Source organism: Pezoporus occidentalis, unplaced genomic scaffold (assembly GCF_034315485.1).
Source record: "Pezoporus occidentalis ecotype Australia unplaced genomic scaffold, CSIRO_AGI_Poc_V1 ctg25, whole genome shotgun sequence".
Taxonomy (NCBI): Eukaryota; Metazoa; Chordata; class Aves; order Psittaciformes; family Psittacidae; genus Pezoporus; species Pezoporus occidentalis.
The window spans coordinates 2,188,359-2,210,461 of NW_026914394.1; the positions used below are offsets into that span (position 1 = coordinate 2,188,359).

Sequence of the window (22,103 nt, forward strand, 5' to 3'; positions counted from 1 at the left end):
AAGAAGACATTTGAAAATACCAACCTTTTCCCAAGTGTCTCCTTAGTTATGAGAGGAGACTTGCCAATGGGAGATCACAAATGCTTTAAGGGAAAGAAATCATTCACAATCAGATGCACTGCTGAGATGTCTTTGAAGTCCAGAGACCCTACCCAACCTCGCTTGCATCAAACTACCTGATCCTCCTGCAATCACGAGCAAGCTCCTGTTTGTAAAGCTGCAGAAAATCAGTCATAGCTATTCACAAAAATGCTGAGTTGTCCATGTCAAGAAAATTATAGCAAGTCAGGCTATGGGCAGGAGGGGGAGAGGGTTAGAAAAAGAGAGCATTGTTTATGGAACATGAAAAGCTCCAGCGACACAATATATGGAATTCGGAGGGGAACAGGCTCTCCTTTCTTTCTGTACAATTCAAATAATTCCAATGGCAGACGGGATATTCCCTGAAATGAGTTAGAAAAGCACAGGGCTGTCAAAGCAATTTAGAAAGGGAAAGTTGAAGTAAACATGATGACTTCTTTTTTTTAAGCCTTAATACTTGGAAGACCTGAATGTTACCCTACATAGTGTGTGCTTTTCACAGCATAGAAAGAGGTATTAGCTGGACATCCAGCCCAACACAAGGAGACTGCGTGGAAGTACCCTTAGATACGGTCTCAGCTCCAGCATGATACTCAACACACATACCTAGCTCTAACCTTGTTTAGGTGGTCTTAGGTTCTGATTAAGGCAAAAAAGTCCTTATGAATTTCTGCTGCTAACTTGGAGTTGTCACCTTCTGTAATGACACTCTCCTGCTCCAACAAGATGCTCTAGAAATAGGAAAGGCAGTTTTTATTGCACCCGTGTTTATGTGTTCATGAAGATGGGGACTGACCATTAAGAGCAAAATACCCTGAACTCATACTTGCCATAACTCTGTCCTTCTTGCTACTGTTTTGCCTCCTTATTCCTGCTGTAAACAGGAACCAACTCCTGAATTTGAGGGAGTCTTTGACCTTTGACTGACTTCTCTAGGAAAAGCCTTTTTCAGCCTTATGCAAAGCACATGAAGGACTTTATTCTCCTTTGTTACGGAAAGAAGGTTTCCAGCACTTTGCATGATTCAGTTTTCTTTGAGAAAAGGAGAGGTAACAGAAATGATAAATAGCTCATAATTATTTCCACTCCCCTAACTGTCCTTTATATTTATATATATGCACAAAATTGTGATTTGATTATGATATGATATGGTTTTGAATAATTGCATCTAAACATTTAAGACTAACAAAATTACAAGGCCTCTATTCAGCTGGGTCTAGAGCAACTACATCCAGCAAAACGGCTTTATTTCTCTAAGGGCTTGTGTTCCTAAAAATACCACTTTTGTGGAAGAGTTTCTATCGCACACAAGAAAAGCTGCACACTTTGCCAATTCAGGGAGATAGTGGATTCAAAGTCCTGCTCGCTTGCCATTTGAAAGACTTATGGCCTGGTGAGCAATCTTACCAGCACTGACTTGTTTAAATTATCTACATTAATGGATGACCTGAAACCTAAAGAAGTCAGTCTGGCTTTCTCTTGCACAAAGCTTACTGTCTAACCCACTCTTGACTTGTGTGTTTGAAGGGAATGGCTCTTGGTTTTTTGCTTTTCTGACACTGACTAGTACACCTTTTGACTGAGGGGAAGAATGACACCAACAAACTGCATTCATGCAGTCTGAGCTGCCTGCATTACTTCTACATTTAAAGAATAGGGAGAGTGGGAGTATAAACTGGAGCATGGAATCTAGGGACTAACCAACGTTTTTTTTTTCACTTTAAATAGAAGATTTCCTTTGATGGTTTTAATTACACTCAGGCAGACATCATGATGCTGTTGTTTTGGGGAGGGGTAATTCCACTTTCCAACAGATTTGCTTACTTATTTCATCAGAACAGAACTTAAAAGTAATTCTAGCTTTTAATTACCAGGTTGGCAGCCTCCCTCATAACTCTTCCACAAATGACTCTGAATGTTAAGGCTTTGTATAAATCAATCTGACGTGATTGCGATGCGCTCTGTAGAGCTCCTGACAGCCACGAGGTGTCTCTATGAACTGTCCCAGAAAGGGTAGGACTCTTGGTTAACAAACAAGACAAAACTGAAATTCAGTCCCTGCAGAAGCCTATTTGTTTGTCTGCAGTTGTAAAAATTTCCTCTAATAAATGGTTCCTCAAAGAGAAAACATGATCTTGTGTACCATGACAGCTCCATCCAAACATCTGAGCAGTACTAATACAACGGAAAGTATATTTACAGAGTCAAAGAACGGTAAAACAAGGGACTACATCTGGAAGTAGTAAAGGAAAACCTTAAATATGTTAGGAAAAAGTTCCAACAGTGGAAGTCACTTAGACAAAGGAATACGTTGCTAGTTGAGAATGCATGAGGCAACGCTAGAAAGAGGTGCTTCAGAGATGAATTTAGAATTTTATCATAACAACACTATTTGGCTGTGTCGTCGAGAGCATTAAAACCCATTCTGATCCTCAGAACTTGAAATCTCATAATCCAAAACCTACATCTGCATTTGTGCAGCACCAAAGCATCCAGTACATGCTTTCTGCACGGAGCATGTGATTGGGACATAGAATAGTCTTGAAACATACGAAATGGAACAAACTTATGTCAGGGGGATGTCACTGTCCCAATAGCCACTGTGCCAAGTAATTAGCCAACATGGATTTTCATGGACTGACTCTTTTAAACCTTACTCTGCACTTATCAGTCAAATAAAACTATGCATAACTGAAACAGAATGGGGAACAGATATAGAAATTGCTTTAAACCAAGCAGCAAAGACAAACGAGCATTGCAAGCAGAAGGCTAAACTTTTGACTCAGAAGCAGCTTTTGACTAGGCAGCTAATCTCCTTAGTGATAGAAAGGAGACACTTCTTGGGGGGAAAAAAGAGATGAAGGAATGACAGTCCAAACCATGACCCCCTCTTCAATCTATCTCTTTAAGTGAAAGGATAAGTTGGTTGCCTGTGGTCAAAGGGTAAAGCCAAGAGAGCTGGGTCATCTGAGCTGCAAAGAATGAAGCCCTGGAGCTGCAAGAGATGCAAGATCTGTATTTATACTACAGCCTATGTGGCTTTCATGCACATGACTTTTATTTCTGAAATGAACTGCAAGCTAAGACAATCTGAGAGAGCTCCCTGATGAACTGTTGAGGTGACACTGCCATGTCCTGCTCCCTTTTTTGAGCCAAACCTACCTAAAGAACAATGACTGCTCACACCATGACATTACTAAATGTGAGCGTAGATTTGACCCATTCAAAATCAGATGAAAATACACATTAAGTCTCCTATGGGCAAGAGTAACTTGTAAGCTGTAAAGCACTGTAACTTTCCTAAAGTCTATAAAGAACATATTCTGTCTGTCTAAACATCTCAAACAACCTGCTAGTCAGGCATCCTGGAGTTGTGTTAGAGAGCTCCCATGAACAAAGCACCTGAGGATTTCTTCCTCTATTAACATATTCATCCAAAGCTACTACAAAACTTCTATCTCTTGTTTCCTACAGTTCAGCAGGGAACAACAATTGCATCTCAAGGGAAAAAAAAAGTTAAGAATTGAGTCTTTTCTATCCTCAATGTGTCGTTATGAGCTAACAGCACAAAAATGTCCATTTGGGTCAGCCACCAGACTTTTGTTTTGCTGATGAGACTCCTGGGTTTTTTCTTACTTCACTTTTGAAATTGAGAGGTTTCAAAGAACTTTTTTCCTCAAATACAGAAAATTACACGAGCACTGTTTCTGTTCAAAAAAAAAAAGGGCATCTTCCAAAAACAAACAGCTCTAACATCTTGCCCATCTTGCATGCAGAGAACTCAAACACAAAGGGCCACGTCAGTATTGTCTCTGAGGCTCCAGATATGCTCCTTTTCTTGCCTCCTGCTAATACAGCTCACCTGCAAGCACAGCCCTCAATAATCTTGGAGCAGTGCATGTAGAGCTCATGGGATCCAGGTGGTCTAGTATGCTTCACGGATCATCTGAGGTAAATCCTACATATGGAGAATGAGCAAGAGAAGAAAAAGTGATGACCTATTGTTCTTTCAAAGCCTCATACACCAAGTCTTTGACTCATCCCACAACATTCTTAGACACTTCAAGTGTAATTTTACCACTCCTAAATCTTGGGTTGTCACAAAAGCCCCTGCCTTGAGCTTGAAGCTCACCACTGCAGCACACTCCAGTCTCCACAGTCTTGCTGTAGACTGAGTGGAGGCACCACTGGATGACTGTATTGTGTAGATGTCTAGATACCAGCATTGTGTAAAGCATAGGTAACAGAGACCATAAGGGAACCGTGGGGCCTTAGCGGGATGCACTGGCCACAATAAACACCAATCTCCCTGTACTGCTGAAGGCTCCCAAGGAGGGGCTAAAGTTTGAAGCAAACAGCTTTTCTTTATAGGATATTAAAAGTGACAACAGGTAAACTGAATCACTGCTGGCTATTTCTTTACAGCCTTTAGCCTAAACTAAGTGTGAATCAGTGGCATCTCTTGCATTTGGATCAGCTGAGGTAACCTATGTTAACTTAAAACACCTCGTTGATTTCAATCCTTTGTGTCTTATACTTGAACAATCCTTTTGTCTTCATAGACTCCTTGTAAAGTGCCATAACGTACACTACAAATGCACATGGCAGATGGTGGTCAACATCATCCTCTCCTTACAAACCATGGGTCCTGTTCAGGGATGCTTGCCAAACTGGTAGATGAGCCTGGTCAATCCTGAGGCAGATGATCTCTCGCAAAGAGGAGAACTACACAAACAAGATCAAGAACATAGTCTTTCCATTGATCCCAAATGCGGTGGGGAATTCGAAGGGCTTCAGACAAGAGGAAAGGCACATTTGCTGAACTAGAAACAGTATTTTTACTGTTCTGATAAGCACGATGGATGCTAAAAGCTCCTGGAAGGCATTTACTCCACATCACAGCGCAGCTAAAGCCAGCATGGCAAGAGACTATAACCCTGTAAACATATGTTGTGTATTAGATTCTGATCTGGCAGCTTGCCTTAATTTTGTTTTTTTAAGGCTCCAGCGAGTTCCAAATACACTTCCATGTTTGTGTTCCAGCAAACGAGCAAAAGGCAGAATGCTTGAGCGACGGGGACCCTGGAACCCACTGGACTATAAATCAGCAGAAAAAAATAAAGCCTCCATTAGTGTTGGCGCATCAGGCAGAGGATGACAAAAGTATCAGCAAATTCTTTTTTCTATCCCTTTCTCCCAGCTTTTTCTTTTCCCAGTGTCCACTTCCCAGCCACTGAGAACTGTAACAAGTTTAGTCTCCACTCTCTTAACTATCAGCATGGACAGAGGTGACAAGAAAACACCTTTCTAGATTATTTTGTTACCCCCAGCTCCCCACTGAAAAGCACCCCACAAAGCATCCTCTCAATAGCAATTAGTCTGGTTCCCTGTAAATGCAGATGAAGAAATTCTTCTTAGAGGCATTTTAGACTGCTCAGGACTGAGAGTTCCGGCTCATATAAACAAATACTGTTACAAGAGGCAAAGTTGATACAGATATATGCAAGGAATGCATAGCCTGAATAAGCAATTTGATAATTAATGGAGTTGACAGGCACTTTCTAATAGTACATAAGTATGTGCAGTCTGAATGGTTTCATATACATGCTGACCCAAAGACAGTATTAATTTTTAACCCGTTTTATACCTCATCACTCAGATGAAGGGAACACACGCATTTTTTCCTCTTGGGTATTAATCCTGACCTCCCAAAGCCTGATTATCGGGAAATAAATCCTTTGCACTTACTACTATTGCAGACAACAAACCCACAGACATCTTGTACAGGGTGATTTTTAACTTAAAGATAATCTAAAGAATGAACTTTTGATTACTTTCTAGGCATTGATTACTTCTTTTATGTCCCACAGCTTAAACGCAGCAGTTTTGCTCTTAACAAAGAACTGAGAGGTTAGCTGCATGAGTTTTGGGAATTTCTGAAGACACCCTCTTGGCTAATATGGAGTTTCTTTTATTACTGGCTTCCAAGCAAGCCAAATCACTGCTCCTAAGAGTCCAGCTGCAGAAACTAAAGACGCTTAGCAAAGTTTGAGCAAAGCAGATCCTACCTGGCAGGAGATGATAATTCATTGTGCATGGAAGAAACTGTGACATTCTGAACTGCACGTGGAGAAAGGAGCAGTAGTGTAACTGCTCCCACACAGGAATGAGATACTCAATGTTTTCTCAGTCTGGAGCAGGTTGAAAGATGAAGCCTTGATACGCTTCACAACTTCACCCCTCTTACGATCAGGAAACATGCATCTAACGTGTTTGTTTTATGGCTTCATACCTAGACAATATAAACATATTCCAAAGGCTGCACTCACAGTAACCACCAATGGAAACAAGATTTGGTGAGTCTTTCCTTACCCATACTCCCCCTCCTTTAGCAAGGAAATCAAAAGCCAGACTAAGCTGCCCGCTTTCTGGGCCTCTATGTCCTCCATAAAGGCATTGAGAGAATGGAAGGGGCTACATACAAGCACGCTCTCTTCAGCCATATTCAAGCTGTAGGCAATTGCAAAATACCTATTACAAGGCCTCAATTCTCCAGCAAAAGGGAGATGAATAGCCATATGGAGTTAGATCAGGCCCATTAGGGTCATTAGTGCTTCAGACCCATTATTCTGTCCAGCCAATAGCCAAAAGCAGATGCCTAGGGAAGAATATATTAAGTACACCTCCTATTAAAAGCCTTGTAGATGAGGCACGATTCTACCATCCCGTTGGGAACCCAGCAGCAGGTCAACTTGCTAGGACTAATCAAGCACCAAATGACATGCTGCTGTGTGCTAACTGCCCCTTACCCCAACCCCAGCTGCAGCTGCCTTTGAAGAGAGGTGCAATGCCTTCTGCATGGATGTACACGCCGAATGAAGTCTTTTAAAGCACGTGAGAACGAAAGTTGTCATCAAAATGTACTGAGCAATTACGGGTTGAAGGTTGAACTATTATTACTTCATGCCCTCCCATTCCCCTCCCATCCAGGGTGGGAAGAAGGGGGGAGGATTATTCATTTGTATTCAAGCACTTCATTAATGTTTATACGAGAATCCAAACACGCAAGCAAAACAAGGACGAAATGCTGCGCCAGACGTGTGATGCGATAAATGTCACTGGAGCAAATATTTAGATCTGTTTACAAAGAGGCCTATTAAGTCCTTTTTGAAAAGCTGTGCAGTGTTGTGGCTTGGTCTGTGCCTAGCAGCTCCAGTGTAAACACATGGAAGATGGCTAAGTCTCTCTCTCTCATTTTGTTATGACATCTGGAAACCTAAGGAGGTTGGGAGAAGCCAACTGGCTGCCCTACTGCGATGTCTAGCAACAGGGTCTGTCTGTTGAATGATGGCAGGACATGCAAAGTGGAAGTGCTGAGTTCTCCAGCCTGTGCCAAAATGAGTGGATTTTCAACACGATAATCCCTCAACAAAAGCTGTTGCAACACAAAAGACTTTGGGTCATTGCTAATGATGTAAGTCTATGCTCTCTGCCATTTTTAAAGATCATCTGGGATTGAGAAAATCAGTTTCATTAGGGACTAAAACAGAGTGCAAAGATGGGTGGAGCTCCTCTATTCAGCAAGGGATGAAGATGAGTCTCATAATCCCTTGCCCGAAGAACTGTAGGTTCTGGAGTCTGCAATCAGCCTAGACTTCTGTAGATGTTCCCTTCTCACCACCATCTCATTGGCTGCAGTCCCTCCACATACAAATATTTCTTTGACTAAGAGAATTAAATAAGTTGAAAGAGGTAAGAGAAATTTATAGATGGATAGAGACTGCAGTGGTAGGACAAAGGGTAATGGGTAGAAACTTAAATGGGGGAGGTTTAGGTTAGTTATAAGGAAGAAGTTCTTTACTGTGAAGGTGGTGAGGCACTGGAATGGGTTGCCCAAGGAAGCTGTGAATGCTCCATCCCTGGCGGTGTTCATGGCCAGGTTGGACAGAGCCTCAGGTGACTTGGTTTAGTGTGAGGTGTCCCTGCCCACGGCAGGGGGTTGGAACTGGATGAGCTTAAGGTCCTTTCCAACCCTAACTATTCTGTGATTCTATATTTGGGCTATTTCAGCTTCTGGAATCATGCCTCGGTTCCTAATGTGTTATGTAAGGCCTACAGGCACAAAATTGTCCTATATGCATATATTAAAGATCAGGCTTCCTTATCCAGATGCCCAGCTTCCTTTCTGTCCAGAAGGACTGGTGCTCAGACCACAGAGATGTAAGAGGCACTGGGACAGATTGGTCAATTAAGTTCTGGCTGCCCCATCCCTGGCAGTGTTCAAGGCCAGTCTGGATGGGCTCTGAGCAACCTGGTCTAGTGGAAGGTGTTCCTGCCCATGGGAGGGGGTTGGAACTGGATGATCTTAAGGTACTTTCCAACCCAAACCATTCAATGACTCTATGATTTTATGTACAGGACTCTGTATACTGATCCCCAGCAGTGCTGGCTGAACTAGGAAAGGGAAACCTGAATCAAAACACTTTCAATTTCAAACTCTCCACTGCCTTGGTGAGTTTAGTTCACTTCTTAATGGCTTCAAGAATTCAACATGAAACTACAAGTAATTCCATTCAGTCTGCTTTTTAAGCCTATTAAAATCACAAATAAATTAGAAGAATATTGACTTTTTTCTTCCTAATTCTTTTAATGGATTATTTGGCTCCACGAAACTCCTTTCTACTTAAACCAGTGGGAAGAATACTTTGCCCAGCTTCACGGACCACAGAGATACACTTCTGGGTTCAAGAACTGCATACTTGTTTAATTTAACAGGAACTCCGCTGAGCTTTAGCCAAGAGAATGGAAGAATGGGTGCCAAGTCTTTTGGGATTCTCCCACTGGTACCTTCAAAGCTGTACTCGGGTTTAAGTGATCTCAGCAAAACACACCCTTTCCTTCCCTGACTGATAGGGATGATGGATTGCTGAACATGACAGCTGCTGAGCTTGTTATTCTCTTAAAAAATGTAAGAAAGCTCTGATGCTTTGGCATGTTGGAAGAATGGGAAAACGCATGCGACCACCCAATCAAACATTGGCCATCCCTACTACATAACAGGGATATATATATATATACATATTTATAACAGGGATCAATCTTTTCAGACTTCAGCTTCCAAAAGCAAAATTTTTACAGCTGACTTTTCATATTTAAATAGTCTCTCTGACTAATTCTTGCACATGACAGCTTAGTGGCTTGGCCTCAAACTGGTCCATTCTATGATGCAATGTTCAGCTGTGCTTCCTGCTCTTGGTGTGTTTTACTACCCTTAATATAGCAGACCCATTAGGAGTGCCAGCCCTTGAAACCTTGTCAGTAGCATGCCGAACATCCGCAGGGGAGAGAGAGGAATCTGTTCCCCTATTTTTGTTTAGCTACCTCCTGCTCCTCTGCTTCAGAGCTAACTCTTGGGGTTATTTATGTTGCATGACCTTGAGATAAATGGCATTTGGCAGGCTGCCGGATGACTTTGTGTTTCAAATCAAACGTTCTCAGTTTCTCCCAACAGCACTTTTTGGGGGTGTTTCTTCCCATCCCATTGCCTACCATGAAATTGTTGGGCAACTACGTCAGGGTTGGTGAACTTTAGCTTGACTTTCTTGTTAGATGCAAGTACCAAGTGGTGTGTGTGGTTTTCTTCTGTGGTTTGGTGTGTGTGTGTGTGTGTGTGTTTTTTCTTTGTCCCAGAGTGTCTGCACTGCTGGTATTAGAGCTACAATTGTTCTATATAAAGCAAAGATCCCTTGAATGATCTGCCAAAGCCTTTATCTCTGAACAATCTTTGTCTGTACTTGCTTTGCCGTTAACCAGTTTTGACTCTGTAATGGCTGGAGTTGCTTTGCCTTAACTGATATATATCAAAGAGAACTGCTAAAATTAACTGCTCATGAACTGTGTCCAGGATGTTAGATTAACTCATCTAGAATCCTTCAGTGAATAAACTGATTTACGATGTGTTATGACATTGTTACTTGATGTGTTGCACAACAACTCCGTTTTAAAAAATGAAGAGTGCTCCATTAATAAGAGATAAATCTTTCCAGTATAATTCAAATGAATCTGCAACAGCTTTAGAGAGAGCATGATAAGGGATCTTGTGTGGGTTTTGGTAATTGTGTTTTGCATTCCTAGGGATATCTTCCTCTGGGATCTCTTCATCAGTAATGACAAAATTCATTCCAAATACACCAAAATATGACACCTTTTGGGAGATTACAGCTCTTTGTACTTCCCAAGACACAAAAGGGTACTACTATGAGTGATTTTCAACAATTAACACATTCAGGCTTAAGAATGTACACCAAGCACACCAACTACACTTTCTTCCAACTTCAGAGCCATAATTTGCTGAAGTCGCCACACTATGTTCCTTACAAGCTGATCCAGACATAGTTAACACACAGCAAGTGCTCAAAGCAGTCAGTTTCTTTCTCAGAAAAAAACCACACCTTTATACATTAAGATATAAATATTTTTTTAAAGCAAGCACTATTGCATTACTGGAACATGAACCAGTGTAAATGCAGACCTTAAATTACGAAGTTTCTAGAGCGTGTTTCAGATGACTACATGTTAAAGGTTCAGGTCTCTCTGGATACCCAGCTTCAACAAAAATGCCTTTGAAAGTGAGCTTGAATTATATAGTGTACAGTATGTCTCATTTCACAGCCAAGCCACTTGGGTTAATAAAGAAAACCCTCCCTGGCCTCACACAATTAGCTGGGTAGAAAGCTACTCAGTGCAAGTCTGCATACAGTGGACAAGCCAATCCATAAAGTCCAATAGTGTTTCATGCCTACGAATGCCTGCTGCCTTGACCCACTGAACTTCATCTCACCACCAAGACACCTGGATTATTTCAAGATGGTATAACCTGGTTTCTGCAAATGGAAAAGAGACAGGCTGAAGGAACTGAGCTTCAGTTTGCTTGTAACTGTCTACCAACAGGGCATCCCAGCTGTCTGAAGGTCAGCCCATACTAGAATTGTTTCAGCAGTATCTTGCTACTAGAAACTTGACTTTGAGTCTATGTCTCAGTGAGTTATCTTCTTTCTTCAGCAAGGAAATCATGAGGTTTTTTTCCCATACTAATCAGGAAAAAGAGTCATCATGGAAAAGAAGGGCTTTCTGTATAATTAACTCTTATAAAACCAGTCATTTGGAGGCTGTTTAACATACTTGTGCCTCTCTTGCTCCTGTGATATCCCCAAACTAAAGAATTACCTTAGCTTGAAAGGAAACTACAAGTTAGCATCCTTAGCTCCTAGTATGTCAGGATGAGTTCTTCACACAGTGTAAGGCTTAGCTCTTTTGTATTTAATAGCATTATGATGATATGATGATTTTTCCAGTGCCTTAGAAACAATGGGACACTCTGGGACATGCACCATCACAGTTCACTGCTGGAATAACATTAATCTCGATGATCATTTCTGAAATTGCAAACCAATCACATGCCAGAAATACAAAGACCTTCACAAAGTTGGGCATGTTTCTCAAATCACTCTCCCCTTCTGCTGACTGCAAACTCCTAGACTGCGAGCATTTTGTCTCACATTAAAATAAATATTCCCCATCACTATTAGGCTGTCACCTGTAATAGGAAAAGGCTGCAAGAAATCAAAGGAAAGCAAAATTTGTGCAGTGGCAGAAAGTGTACAGAGAATAATCAGTCTTCATTGTGATTGTTAACAAAAGTGAGGGAGCCTAATGGAGACCTTGGATTTAATACAGTCTCTAAAACACTGAGGGGATACTTTCAAGACATAGAATCACCTACTTTAAAGAAATATTTTCCCTGTGTTCCTCATAAATTGACTTTTATTAAAATGGAAAGAGGTTTCAAAATAACTTCTAGATTTTTATCCTTTTTCTCGTTCCTTGGCTCACGAAGGGAGCCTGATGAGTATTGCTTTGCTCTGTGAAGGCAGCTTCTTCTCTGTTTTATGTACTGGGGATATCTCCCAACAGGTGCCTCAATACAAGAGTTAAAAGAAGCAAGTTTGCTGCAATTTGAGGAAAACATAAAGCATTAAGTGTTATCCCTTTAGTTGTGTTGTTACAGCTACCATGTTGGCTATAAATGAATTGCTTGCTTTCCTCCATGCCCATCTCAAAGAACGCTGTGATTTTGCAGGGATACCCAAGCATGAACCTCTGCGCTGGAATTCATTTGAGAGGTTTTGTAACGTTCACATTAACTGAGCCTAGGAAAAGAAGAAATCAAAACACTTTCTTTTTTACAGTCTTTTCTCTATGTGCCAATAGGAGTTTCTGGGAATGGTTCAGTGTTATCCCTGGCTTCAAGGAACACTCTGGAATGAGTACAACACACAGGTTTTGATTCGTAATGATGGTCTTTCACATCTAACATCACTACCCACTGGCATGGGCTGCAATCCCATGCCATGGGATTTTGAGGAAGTCAGTAATAAAGCTCCCTTTTGACATCTGCAAGACTTCAACCCTCAGTATTGTTGCAGTGCCTGGATGAGGTGATCAGCAGTGGTCTACTGATAATAAATCTAATTACAGTATCTCAGGGATGATGATTTCTTCAGGCATAACTGACCTATGGGAGTCTATGTACGATGAGAAATGGGGTGTCTAAGCCTCTGTTAAATGACCCTCAGAATGGAAAACCTAGGGCCTTTGATCTCATTCAAACTAAAAATACTTTTGCTAATGAGCCTCCTCAAGTCATACAACATCCATCCCAAAATGCTGAACACATGGTTTTCATTTACAGTTTTTAGCAACTTTCATTTATATTGTGCTAGAAGACCTGAAATGACTTGCAGCAGAAGCTCTAAAAATTGGAAACCCAAATGGTATGGGCTGCTATCGAAATAACTAGTGATAAAAGCAGCAGTCACCTGTGCTAATTCCTGCTTAAGCTTCTGACACAGGTATTAACCATGTCATTTGAATTCTCCGTGCATTTAAATGACTAGATACAATAAACAGTAACACAAGGCAGCTATGCTGTTCTCTAGAACACCAGAAAAAGCAAACCTATGGAGATGAATAAGGCACCATCATTACAGCTCTGGGCCCCTCATTACAAGAGAGAGATTGAGGCGCTGGAGTGGGGCCACAGAAGGGCAATGGAGCTGGTGCTGGGTCTGGAGCACAAGTGTGATGAGGAATGGCTGAGAGACCTGGGGGATTCAGTGTGGAGAAGAGAAGGCTCAGGGGGGACCTCATCGCTCCCTACAACTGCCTGACAGGAGGATGGAGCCAGGAGGGGGCTGGGCTCTGCTCCCAAGGAACAAGGGACCGGACAAAAGGAAACAGCCTCAAGCTGCACCAGGGGAGGTTTAGATGGAGATGAGGAACAATTCCTTTCCCAAAGGGTGCTCAGGCATTGGAACAGGCTGCCCAGGGCAGTGCTGGAGGCACTATCCCTGCAAGTATTCACATACCATGTAGAGGAGGCCCTCAGTGCCATGGATTAGTGGTGGTCTTGGCAGTGCTGGGGAACGGTTGGACTGGATGAGCTTAAAGGTCTTTTCCAACCTGGTTGTTCTATGATTCTACGATTACTAGCTGTTGTGACAGATACAACCAGCCATGCTGTTTAGTTTCATGTCTGTTCCCACTCTGCAGAGAGTATAGCCCTGCTCCAATTCCAGTCCAAGGACCAAGATATTAAGTACACATACTGATATCTGCAGTTTTAAGCTCTGCAGGCACCAGTTGAATTTCTGCTGTCTCAAGCGAGCTGGAAACTGTAATGCTTTATGGGTTACAGAAAGAGTATTAGGTTCACAAATTGTTGCAATGCTCAGAAAAATGTCTTTTACTGCAACCTACAAACAATTTGAGAGGTTCAGAAAGATACTTAAGTTTTGTGATCCACCCATGGTGCTTTCTGCAGATTTTAAGCCTAGTAGCATCTAGGATCTGAATTGCTTGTGAGCTTGAAAGAAGGATTTGGGAAAGTGTGTGGATATCAGGCAGATGTGTTTCTCTGAAAAACAGGGCTCTTCAAATGCTGACTCTTTGAAGTTAAAACAATGAAGTTCCCCAAACGCTGGTTGTTGCTGAAAAATCTCCATTTCTGTGCTATCCTAAACACTGTGCTCTGGGGAAGTCATTTTCCAGTCCCTCACCCAAGCATGCAGGGAACCCCTCTAACAGCACCAGAAGATCAAGGAAATCACACCAATTTCACATGGCTCAAGCAGTAATTCTGTGATTTCTTCTGCCTTTTACCTGTCTCATCAACTCCTAATGACAGTGAAGAGACTAATAAGGGTTCGCAGTGTCAAGAATAGCACAGGAGAAACCTGTTATTTTACAGTACGTCCCTCTGAAGTTCCCAAATATGCTTTTCCAGGAGTCCTGCCACAGATCTCTATCTCCACAGGAGTGCAAGGGCAGTGAGTGCCCTGGCTTAAGAGCATTTCTGGCCTTTCCAATACAGGAACCTCTGACTAACCTGAATGATGTGGGCTGGCTTTATAATGTGGATTGCTACTCACTAGGGAACTGAGGGGAGGCTGTTAAAGACTTCCTGAGGACTGTAGGTTGCACTATACTTGAAGTTGAGGTTTTTAAGGTCAATGGTTCATTCTGTTTATAAGCAAAGCACTCTGGGCCCGGGGCAGGATCCTGACTGCTGTTGCAACAGCATCAGAAACTGACAGTGGACAACAAACAGAGAGAAATTCATCACTGGAAAGATCATGTACTGGAGAGGGGAGCATTTTGCACTTACTGGGTGAGCAGCTCAGAGGTGGCAAAATGCTCCAGGGGATATCCCACAGTGATCTGAAAGCAGCATTACTGCCTAAGAATTGATAGATTTGGGTCATCTGTCCCTCTTCTTATCCGCTTCCCCAAAGCATTGCTCAAGAGCTGCATCTCTACAGAGAGCAAAGCACATTCCTGGATGCTCCCCACGCCTCTCATGCTGCAGTGGTACCAGGGCTCCCTACTGCTGGGACCAGGCATTGTGGAGCCAAAGAGATTGACACTCTGACCTCATCCCTCACCACACACACAGAAATAATGGCACAATCCTGCTATTGTACACACTGATAACCTTCACCTGCCTCAAATACAGTAGGAGCTCACACTGTTTTCCTGGTTTCTTCTCCTTTCAAAGTCCACCTTATAAAGATGCAATTCCTCCCTAAATTTTGCAAACAGATCAACCAACAGAATCCTCTTCAGGTCCATTCATGGGAGGCAGGTTACACCTGCCTTGGGCTTGGATCTAACCAAGGGAGGTGTGAAGGATCAGAGAGAAAGGAAGGGCTCACATCTAGCCTGTTCTACAAATGCTTCCTGCAGTTATATACACAATAAATACAATAGATGAATTGCCAGCTGCCCCTTGAGCCATCAGTAACTGACTGGCCCTCTTCTTAACAGGCATCAAACGTGGGCCTTTCAAGGGGGCTGTGGTGAAGAAGCACACAGTAACTGGCTGTGAAGAGCAACACGTACAGTTAGCTACAGCTATAAGGCGTCAGCTGCTGATCCTTTCAGGTGTTACTGTGACTACTGTAGTTTTAATACCTGCATAGTTTCACCCTCAGCAGTTCCCCTGGTAAAGACATAAAGCAGCTCCACGAGTATTCAAAGGGAGTTACATGGAAAGATTTCTATTTCTGCTGTATGAATTTCTACCTCAGGTTTTATTTTACTAGGGGAATTTTTTCACCCTGAGGTGTGGGGGGGGTGAAGGGGGTGATAGTTGAATTAAAGCCAGCAAGCTGAAAACTATGTGTGCTGCAACTGTGGATAATCAAACCTCTTAACATTACTTTCAACAATATTCAGCAATCAAAACAGATGACAGCAAGCTATTTTTGATGATTCTTGGCATTTTCCTGAAGCCTGAATTTGCTCTGAAAGCAAAAGGTGCTACTTCTATTAGGCAAAAAAAAAAAACACTTTTCTTTAAAAAGATAAAAAAGTAATACATGAAAAAAAAACACAATATTCCCCTGAATAAACTACAGAGACTGTCAAAAGCCAACTAGCTCTGAAAGTGAGCCCTTTAGTCTGGTTCAGAAAACTTTGAGCCTGGATCTTTCATTAGTACAATCAGTTAAATTTCCCTTGATGTCAGTTACATTGGCCCCTGCTCAGCTCTGAGAACCCCATCTTTGTGATCACACATATATTTAGTTTTCCAAGGGGACAGAGGAGATGGAATAGCAAGTCTAGGCCGTGGCCCTGTCTATGTATTACTGTATCATGCTGCTTTGCCACTGAAGGTCCAGCTTCAAGACTGCAGATCTGTCAGCGACCAAACATGATGGACCACCCATCGGCCTTTTATTAACCAGCACTTGTTCCCCCTCTAATCCTATCACTAGAGTAATCAAAGCTGCCATGTCCCAGGGTTTGATGGAACAGCAGGACCTGGGAAATGAAGACTGATTTTGTTAACAAAGTCATTCCTGTCCCTTGAATGCTGTCTCATTGGTAGAAAGCACAGAGACGGGGTTTATTTGTGCAGAGAATGAGGCGGCAGAGAAATGAAAGGGGAAGAATGGTGAAGTGTGAAGTTTAATCTGGCACGGTCTAAGGTTTCTTTCTTTGAGGCTGTTCTCTGATCCAATCAACACCGGTTTGATATTTAACATCTCCCCCTGCAGTTGGAAATGATACAGGACGGAGAAGACTGGAGTCAGGGCTTCGCAAGCCCTGGCCAGCGAAGGGAGAGGAAAGAGGATGTCGAAGGCTCCCCTCCAGCCTGATGGCTTCCCCACCAAGGGGACCAGATGAAATCGGCCCTGACACAAAATTCCACTCACAAACCTTGGGATTCAGGGCATCTGGCATGAGCTGGATGCAGATTCCCCCTGAAGAGAACCAGCTTGGATGGGCTAGGAGAGGGATTTTATTTCTAACTTGGAGAAAGGGGTATCAACACTGTGTCAGTGTGAGGATCCTGCTGAGAAAGAGGAACAAGCACAACCGAGAGCCACCATCCACCTCCCTAGGGCAGAGGGTTTTGGGTAGAGGAGTAAGGCCTTCCCCTTGCTGATCATACATGGTGACAAAGTGATACCTGGGGCTGAGTGGGGGTCCCACCACAGCCCTGGGCCATCAGGGCAGACACAGACAGACCTGAGCATCAGTAGGAGTCACCATCAACATCCTTCATGCTCTAATGACTGTATATGTCTGTGTGGGGAGAGCCTTCCACCACAGACCCAAGGGTCCCAAAGAGAAGGGAAAATTTAACCCTCTCCCAAGCAGGCCCTCAGAGGACACATGGACAAGTCCTCACTGCTTGTCATGGTGCTGGCTGTAATGCCTCTGCCAATACCCCACTGAGCGAAGCCTTGAATGCCACCTGCCCCTCACCAGCATTTCTCAGTTCTGGCCCTCTTCATCTTGCACTTTCCTGGCCACTCCGTTCACAAACATCTGCACTGTCAGGCAGCGGAGCTGTCTGCTTCCTCCTCTCTGCATGCCTCTCAGCTCTTTCTGTCCCACCTCAGTGAAACCCTGAAACTCTGTACACCACGAAGTGGTGAAATTTCAACCGGACCCAAACCTGATCTGAATTCCCCCGTCCCCAGGCTCCCAACGCAGCCTTTTGCCGTGATTCAGACACCTTGCCACCAGCTATACAACACTCAGGGCCTGGACTGTGTGTGACCAGCAGCTGCTGGAGTCCCAGGGGGTATAAGGATGCTCCCTCCACAAACCATGCAGGAAAGCAGCTGGTTAGCGAGAAAACAGGGCAATCAGAGTGATGCCAGTTTGGGAGAGCAGCTTGAAACACTGAGCTGGGATTACAGGGGGAGCAGAGCATCAAACTACAAAGTTAGTGGGTTTACAATAGAAAACAATGCGCCCTGCTCTACCTGCAAGAGCTGGCTCTCCAGGAAGCAGCTAATTATATGAGCCACCTTAATCTTTTTATCCAGCTAAAACAATCAACATTTCAAAGCTACGCACAGAACAGTTTCAAAGATCGTTCCTGGTCAAAAATGCAAGTGTATCCGCTTTCTTTCAGAGCAGATCAAAACCAAGTACCACACCGGGACCACTCCTAGATTTCCTCCTCCTCATGGTATCAGATTAACAGATTTGGTGTAGTCAGATTAAATATTTGCAGTAGCACAAAGCTGCCTTTGAGGGGAAGGAGTGAAAAAAAAGGAAGAAAAAAAGCTTTTTTAATTCTTTTTGCTTAGGGCAAAAACACTGGACTTTGGGGACGTGGGAAACAAAAGCATTGACATGATTCAGCAAGGCACAGTTTTAAAACCTGAATTCTGAATGCAGAAATTATGCGCGCTATTCCTGTAACAGTAATGCTGAAAACAGGTAAAAACTGCTGATGCCCTTAGCAGATTTGGGACTGTAATTTATCACAGATGTTCCCATCAAACTGTGCAAACACCCTGCAAGACAAAAGCTGCTCCATTTCTGATTTCCATTTTAGCATGTTTTAATTATGTGTTGCTTAAGGAAGGCTCCAAGACCTGAAATTGGGAGGCGAAACCTAGCAATAGTAATCCACTCCACTAAATTAGCACAGTAATACACCAAGCAGTGGGACTGCCAGACGGTGTGATAACATTACAAATTACTATTGTTAAACAAGGAGCCAGGTGTCAGGATGCATGAAATCTAGAGGAAGCAAGAAAATATCTGGTTTGTTTTGTTTAATTTTGTCTCATGTTGTTCTGGTGGCCTTATTCCCAGAAAAAGCTTCAATCTAGGAAAAATCTTCCTGAACACCCATCCATTTTAGCAGCAATGTCAATTCTCTGAAATAATTAAAATGCAACGTATGTTTTTTAATCAGCAAAAATGATCTGCATAAATGATTGTCCTTTACTTGCCAATAGCAGTAATACCTTTGCTGTTCTTTTTTAGGTTATTACTGTAGCAAAACTAAAGGGAAAGCTTTGTTTAAAAGTTGGAAAATGAGAGAAAACCAGACTAGGGCAAGAGCAGCAGTGAGTTTTGTTTCCTGTCCCTTTGCCTTTCTCTGTCACTCACACTCTTCCCCTCTCATAAGAAAATGTAATATGATTCACATTTAAAAGGCTTCCAAGTGGTACATTTTTAACCAAGTGCTTTCATGTGCCTGATTCTGACTGCCATTTTTGACCTAATACAACCAAATGCTATTGGATGTCTGGTATGGGTAATCATTTTTACCTTACCTTAAAGAAGGGGCTCAACAGAGAGGACAGGCACTTAAACCTTTCAAACAGAACAGGGGAAAACGAATTCCTTGTTTTGCTTGTGTGTTAATTAATGCAAAGGTCCTGAGGGGCTTTCTTTTAATTATTTGTGTTGATAAACAAGAAAATCCCTCCAAAAGCATATGCAACCAATCTTCTCCTCTGAAGGCTGTATGCAGAGTTAGTCGAAATATCGGATGAACCAAACGTTAGTGAAAGCCAGACTTTTTTCCCCTTAAAAGAGTTCCCACTAGACTTCAGGGGAGAAGGGGGTGCAGGCACTCCAAGGATGTTTTAATCACACCAAAGATCTGCACTTTAATCCCTATTCCCACATCACCAAGAATTTTTGTGCTCAAACTGGAACAGTAAGATACAGCTGGAAATAGGCTGATCCAAAACTAATGACGAAAAGCAGGTTAAAAACGAAATATCATAGCAGTAACTGACACCATCTTAAATTTCCCTGGATTATTTGTTTTCTTCCACACACATTCATTTCCTGAATTTCTAGTAAATCTGATTTCATATAAACAGTTTCACAAAGCAAAGTCAATAGCTGTGACTGTGTTCCTGATTAATCCACTGAAATGAAATAGATCGCATGGCTTAGTATTTGGTTGTTTAAAGCTAACTCCGCTGAAAGAATTCTGGAGTCCAGTTACACCAATAACGTTAGTTTCTTAATCTACATCCTGTCCTTTCTGCTGAACTTTACCTGTTCTAAAATGAAAAAGAAAACCCATGCAGACTGCACACTTAATTTAGCTCAGGACATGAGGGCAACATGAGTCAGTTTGTTTTGACCTGAGGTGACTACTAAAGAGACAACCGACAGTTTGCACATACTTAAATCTATTTGAACAATGTTGAAATTTCTTCTTTCATTGTTCATGCTTCATCCTCTTCCTGGCAAGTACCACAGAGCTGCTTCACTTGAAAACAAACAAACAAACAAGAAAAAGCACTTTTTGCCCAGCTCCAGGTCAGGACGGGCAACATGGGAGTTTCCCTCACAAGTGGCAAGCCAATAGACACACATTCATACCCTGGCCATTTGCTTCCCAAATAAATAATACAAATGATGAACACTCAGCACTGACACATCACAGGGTTTTTCACAGGCAGCATGGATCGGCGCAACAGGGAATGGGCAGCCCGATGCAAAGACTGCTGAGGCCCACGAGCAATGCACCCCACTGCAAAAGTGTTGGGGTTCACTCCCATAAACCAACCGAAACACAAGGGGAATGACCCCCAACTCCTGTAATAAGCCATGAGGCCCAGGAGCCTCCTTACCTGGGAGAAGTTGAGCCCATTCAGCGGGTGACACTGCTCCTCCACCCTCTCCACCGCTCCCGTTGTCTTCTTCATCCTCTCGGCCTCCTGGGCAAGGTAGAGATCGAGCACCGGTACCCCTCGGGAGCGGATGTCCGTCTCCGTCAAGGAGTTCACCATGAGCATCACCCAGACAGGCCTCTTGCGCTCCCAGTTGCCGGCGATGGCGTTGAAGAGGTAGTCAGCATAGAGCCCTTTGCCCCGCTGGTCCGGGGTCATCCAGTGGGGCAGCATCAGCTTGATGTAGTCCAGGTGGCGTTTGAGGCGGCGGTACAGCTCCCGGGGCAGCACGTCCTGCAGGTTCTCCCCGTGGGGCAGCATCTGGCAGCTGGCCAGCCCCGAGATGGTGTAGGGGTCGGTGAGGTCCAGCTCAAAGTAGACGCTGGAGCTGGCGTGGAAAGCGGCCTTGGAGTTGTCAGGGATGAAGTCCCACACGCGCGTGTAGGGCACGTGAATGGTGCCGAAGAGATAGGCGGGGGGGTCACGGCGGATGGTCCAGAGGAAGGAGTTGAGCTCTCCTTGCTGTGGGGAGGACAGAGGGGCTGCTCAGCGGCCCACGGTGGTCACGCTGCCCCCGGGCCGCGGGGGTCCCTCTCCCCCCCACCCCATCTCCCTGCACGAGCCCCGTCTTGGCACGGAGCGAGCAAAGCCCCGAGGGGCCGCGTCCCGCCGTGACCCCGCTCTCCCCACGGGCGCCCACCCGCATCCCCCCGGCGCGGTCCCGCTCCCACCGCAGGTCTCCCCCCCACACACACTCCGAGCCGGGGGACACGCGGGGCAGCGCCACACCTGCGGGGCCACGCACGGAGCTGGGGCTGGGGGCCCGTCCCGCGCCTCGTCCCGTTTGCCCCCCCCACCCTTCCCCGCGCACCGCGGCGCAGTCCCGCGCAGCGCCGCGGCCAGCCGCGCATCCCCGAGCGGGCGCGGCTCCGGCCCGGCTCACCGAGCGGGGCAGGTCGCACTGCCCCGTGTCCATCTGCTCCCGCCGGGCCGCGGCGTCGGGCAGGAACCCCCCGAAGACGAAGCAGATCAGCGTCAGGTTGAGTTGCATCCCGCTTCCTCTCGCTCTCCTCTCTCTCCTTCCCAGATGAGCCTTTTTGGATTTCTAGGATCTTTTTTTTTTTTTTTTTCCCTCCCCCTCCTCCTGCTCTTCCCCTTTTTTTTTTTCTTTTTTTTTTTCTTTTTTTTTGGCTTTTTTTTTTTTATTCAAACAAACTTTGCCAGTCCCATCTGCATCTGACAAGTGCAGGGGGAAGGACTGGCCACCCCCTCCCTCCCTCCCATAGTCTCCCCCCTCCCGCCCTTTCCCACCCCCACCCCCTCTGGCTCCGCGCTTGTCAGAGGCGCTGGATGCTGCGGGGAGGACGGTTCTCATCGCCAGCCTCCGCCATGCTTTGGTTGTGCAGACCGGAGAAGCTCCCTTTCCGCTGTACGGGAGGAGGCAGGAGGGGGAAGTAATACCCACGAAATAAAAAGTTAAAAAGGACGGGGTTTTGTCTCGTTTGTGCTTTA

At 44.1% G+C, this 22,103-nt stretch overlaps 1 protein-coding gene across 3 annotated transcripts in view; it reads right to left on the reverse strand.

Annotated features, from left to right (window-relative positions):
* Positions 1–21,862, reverse strand: part of TRABD2B (TraB domain containing 2B) — a 290,727-nt gene extending 268,865 nt beyond the window's left edge. Inside the window, exons 1-2 of one of the 3 annotated variants that reach the window (XM_062623046.1) lie at positions 21,535–21,859; positions 20,553–21,113 (exon numbers count right to left, since the gene is read on the reverse strand). In XM_062623046.1, coding sequence (XP_062479030.1) covers positions 20,553–21,113; positions 21,535–21,642 — 669 coding nt within the window. In that variant the 5' untranslated portion in view covers positions 21,643–21,859. Of the gene's footprint in view, positions 1–20,552; positions 21,114–21,534 lie in introns of all 3 variants that reach the window. The other 2 variants (XM_062623047.1, XM_062623048.1) reach the window with 2 other exon arrangements.
* Positions 21,863–22,103: the final 241 nt, after the last annotated feature.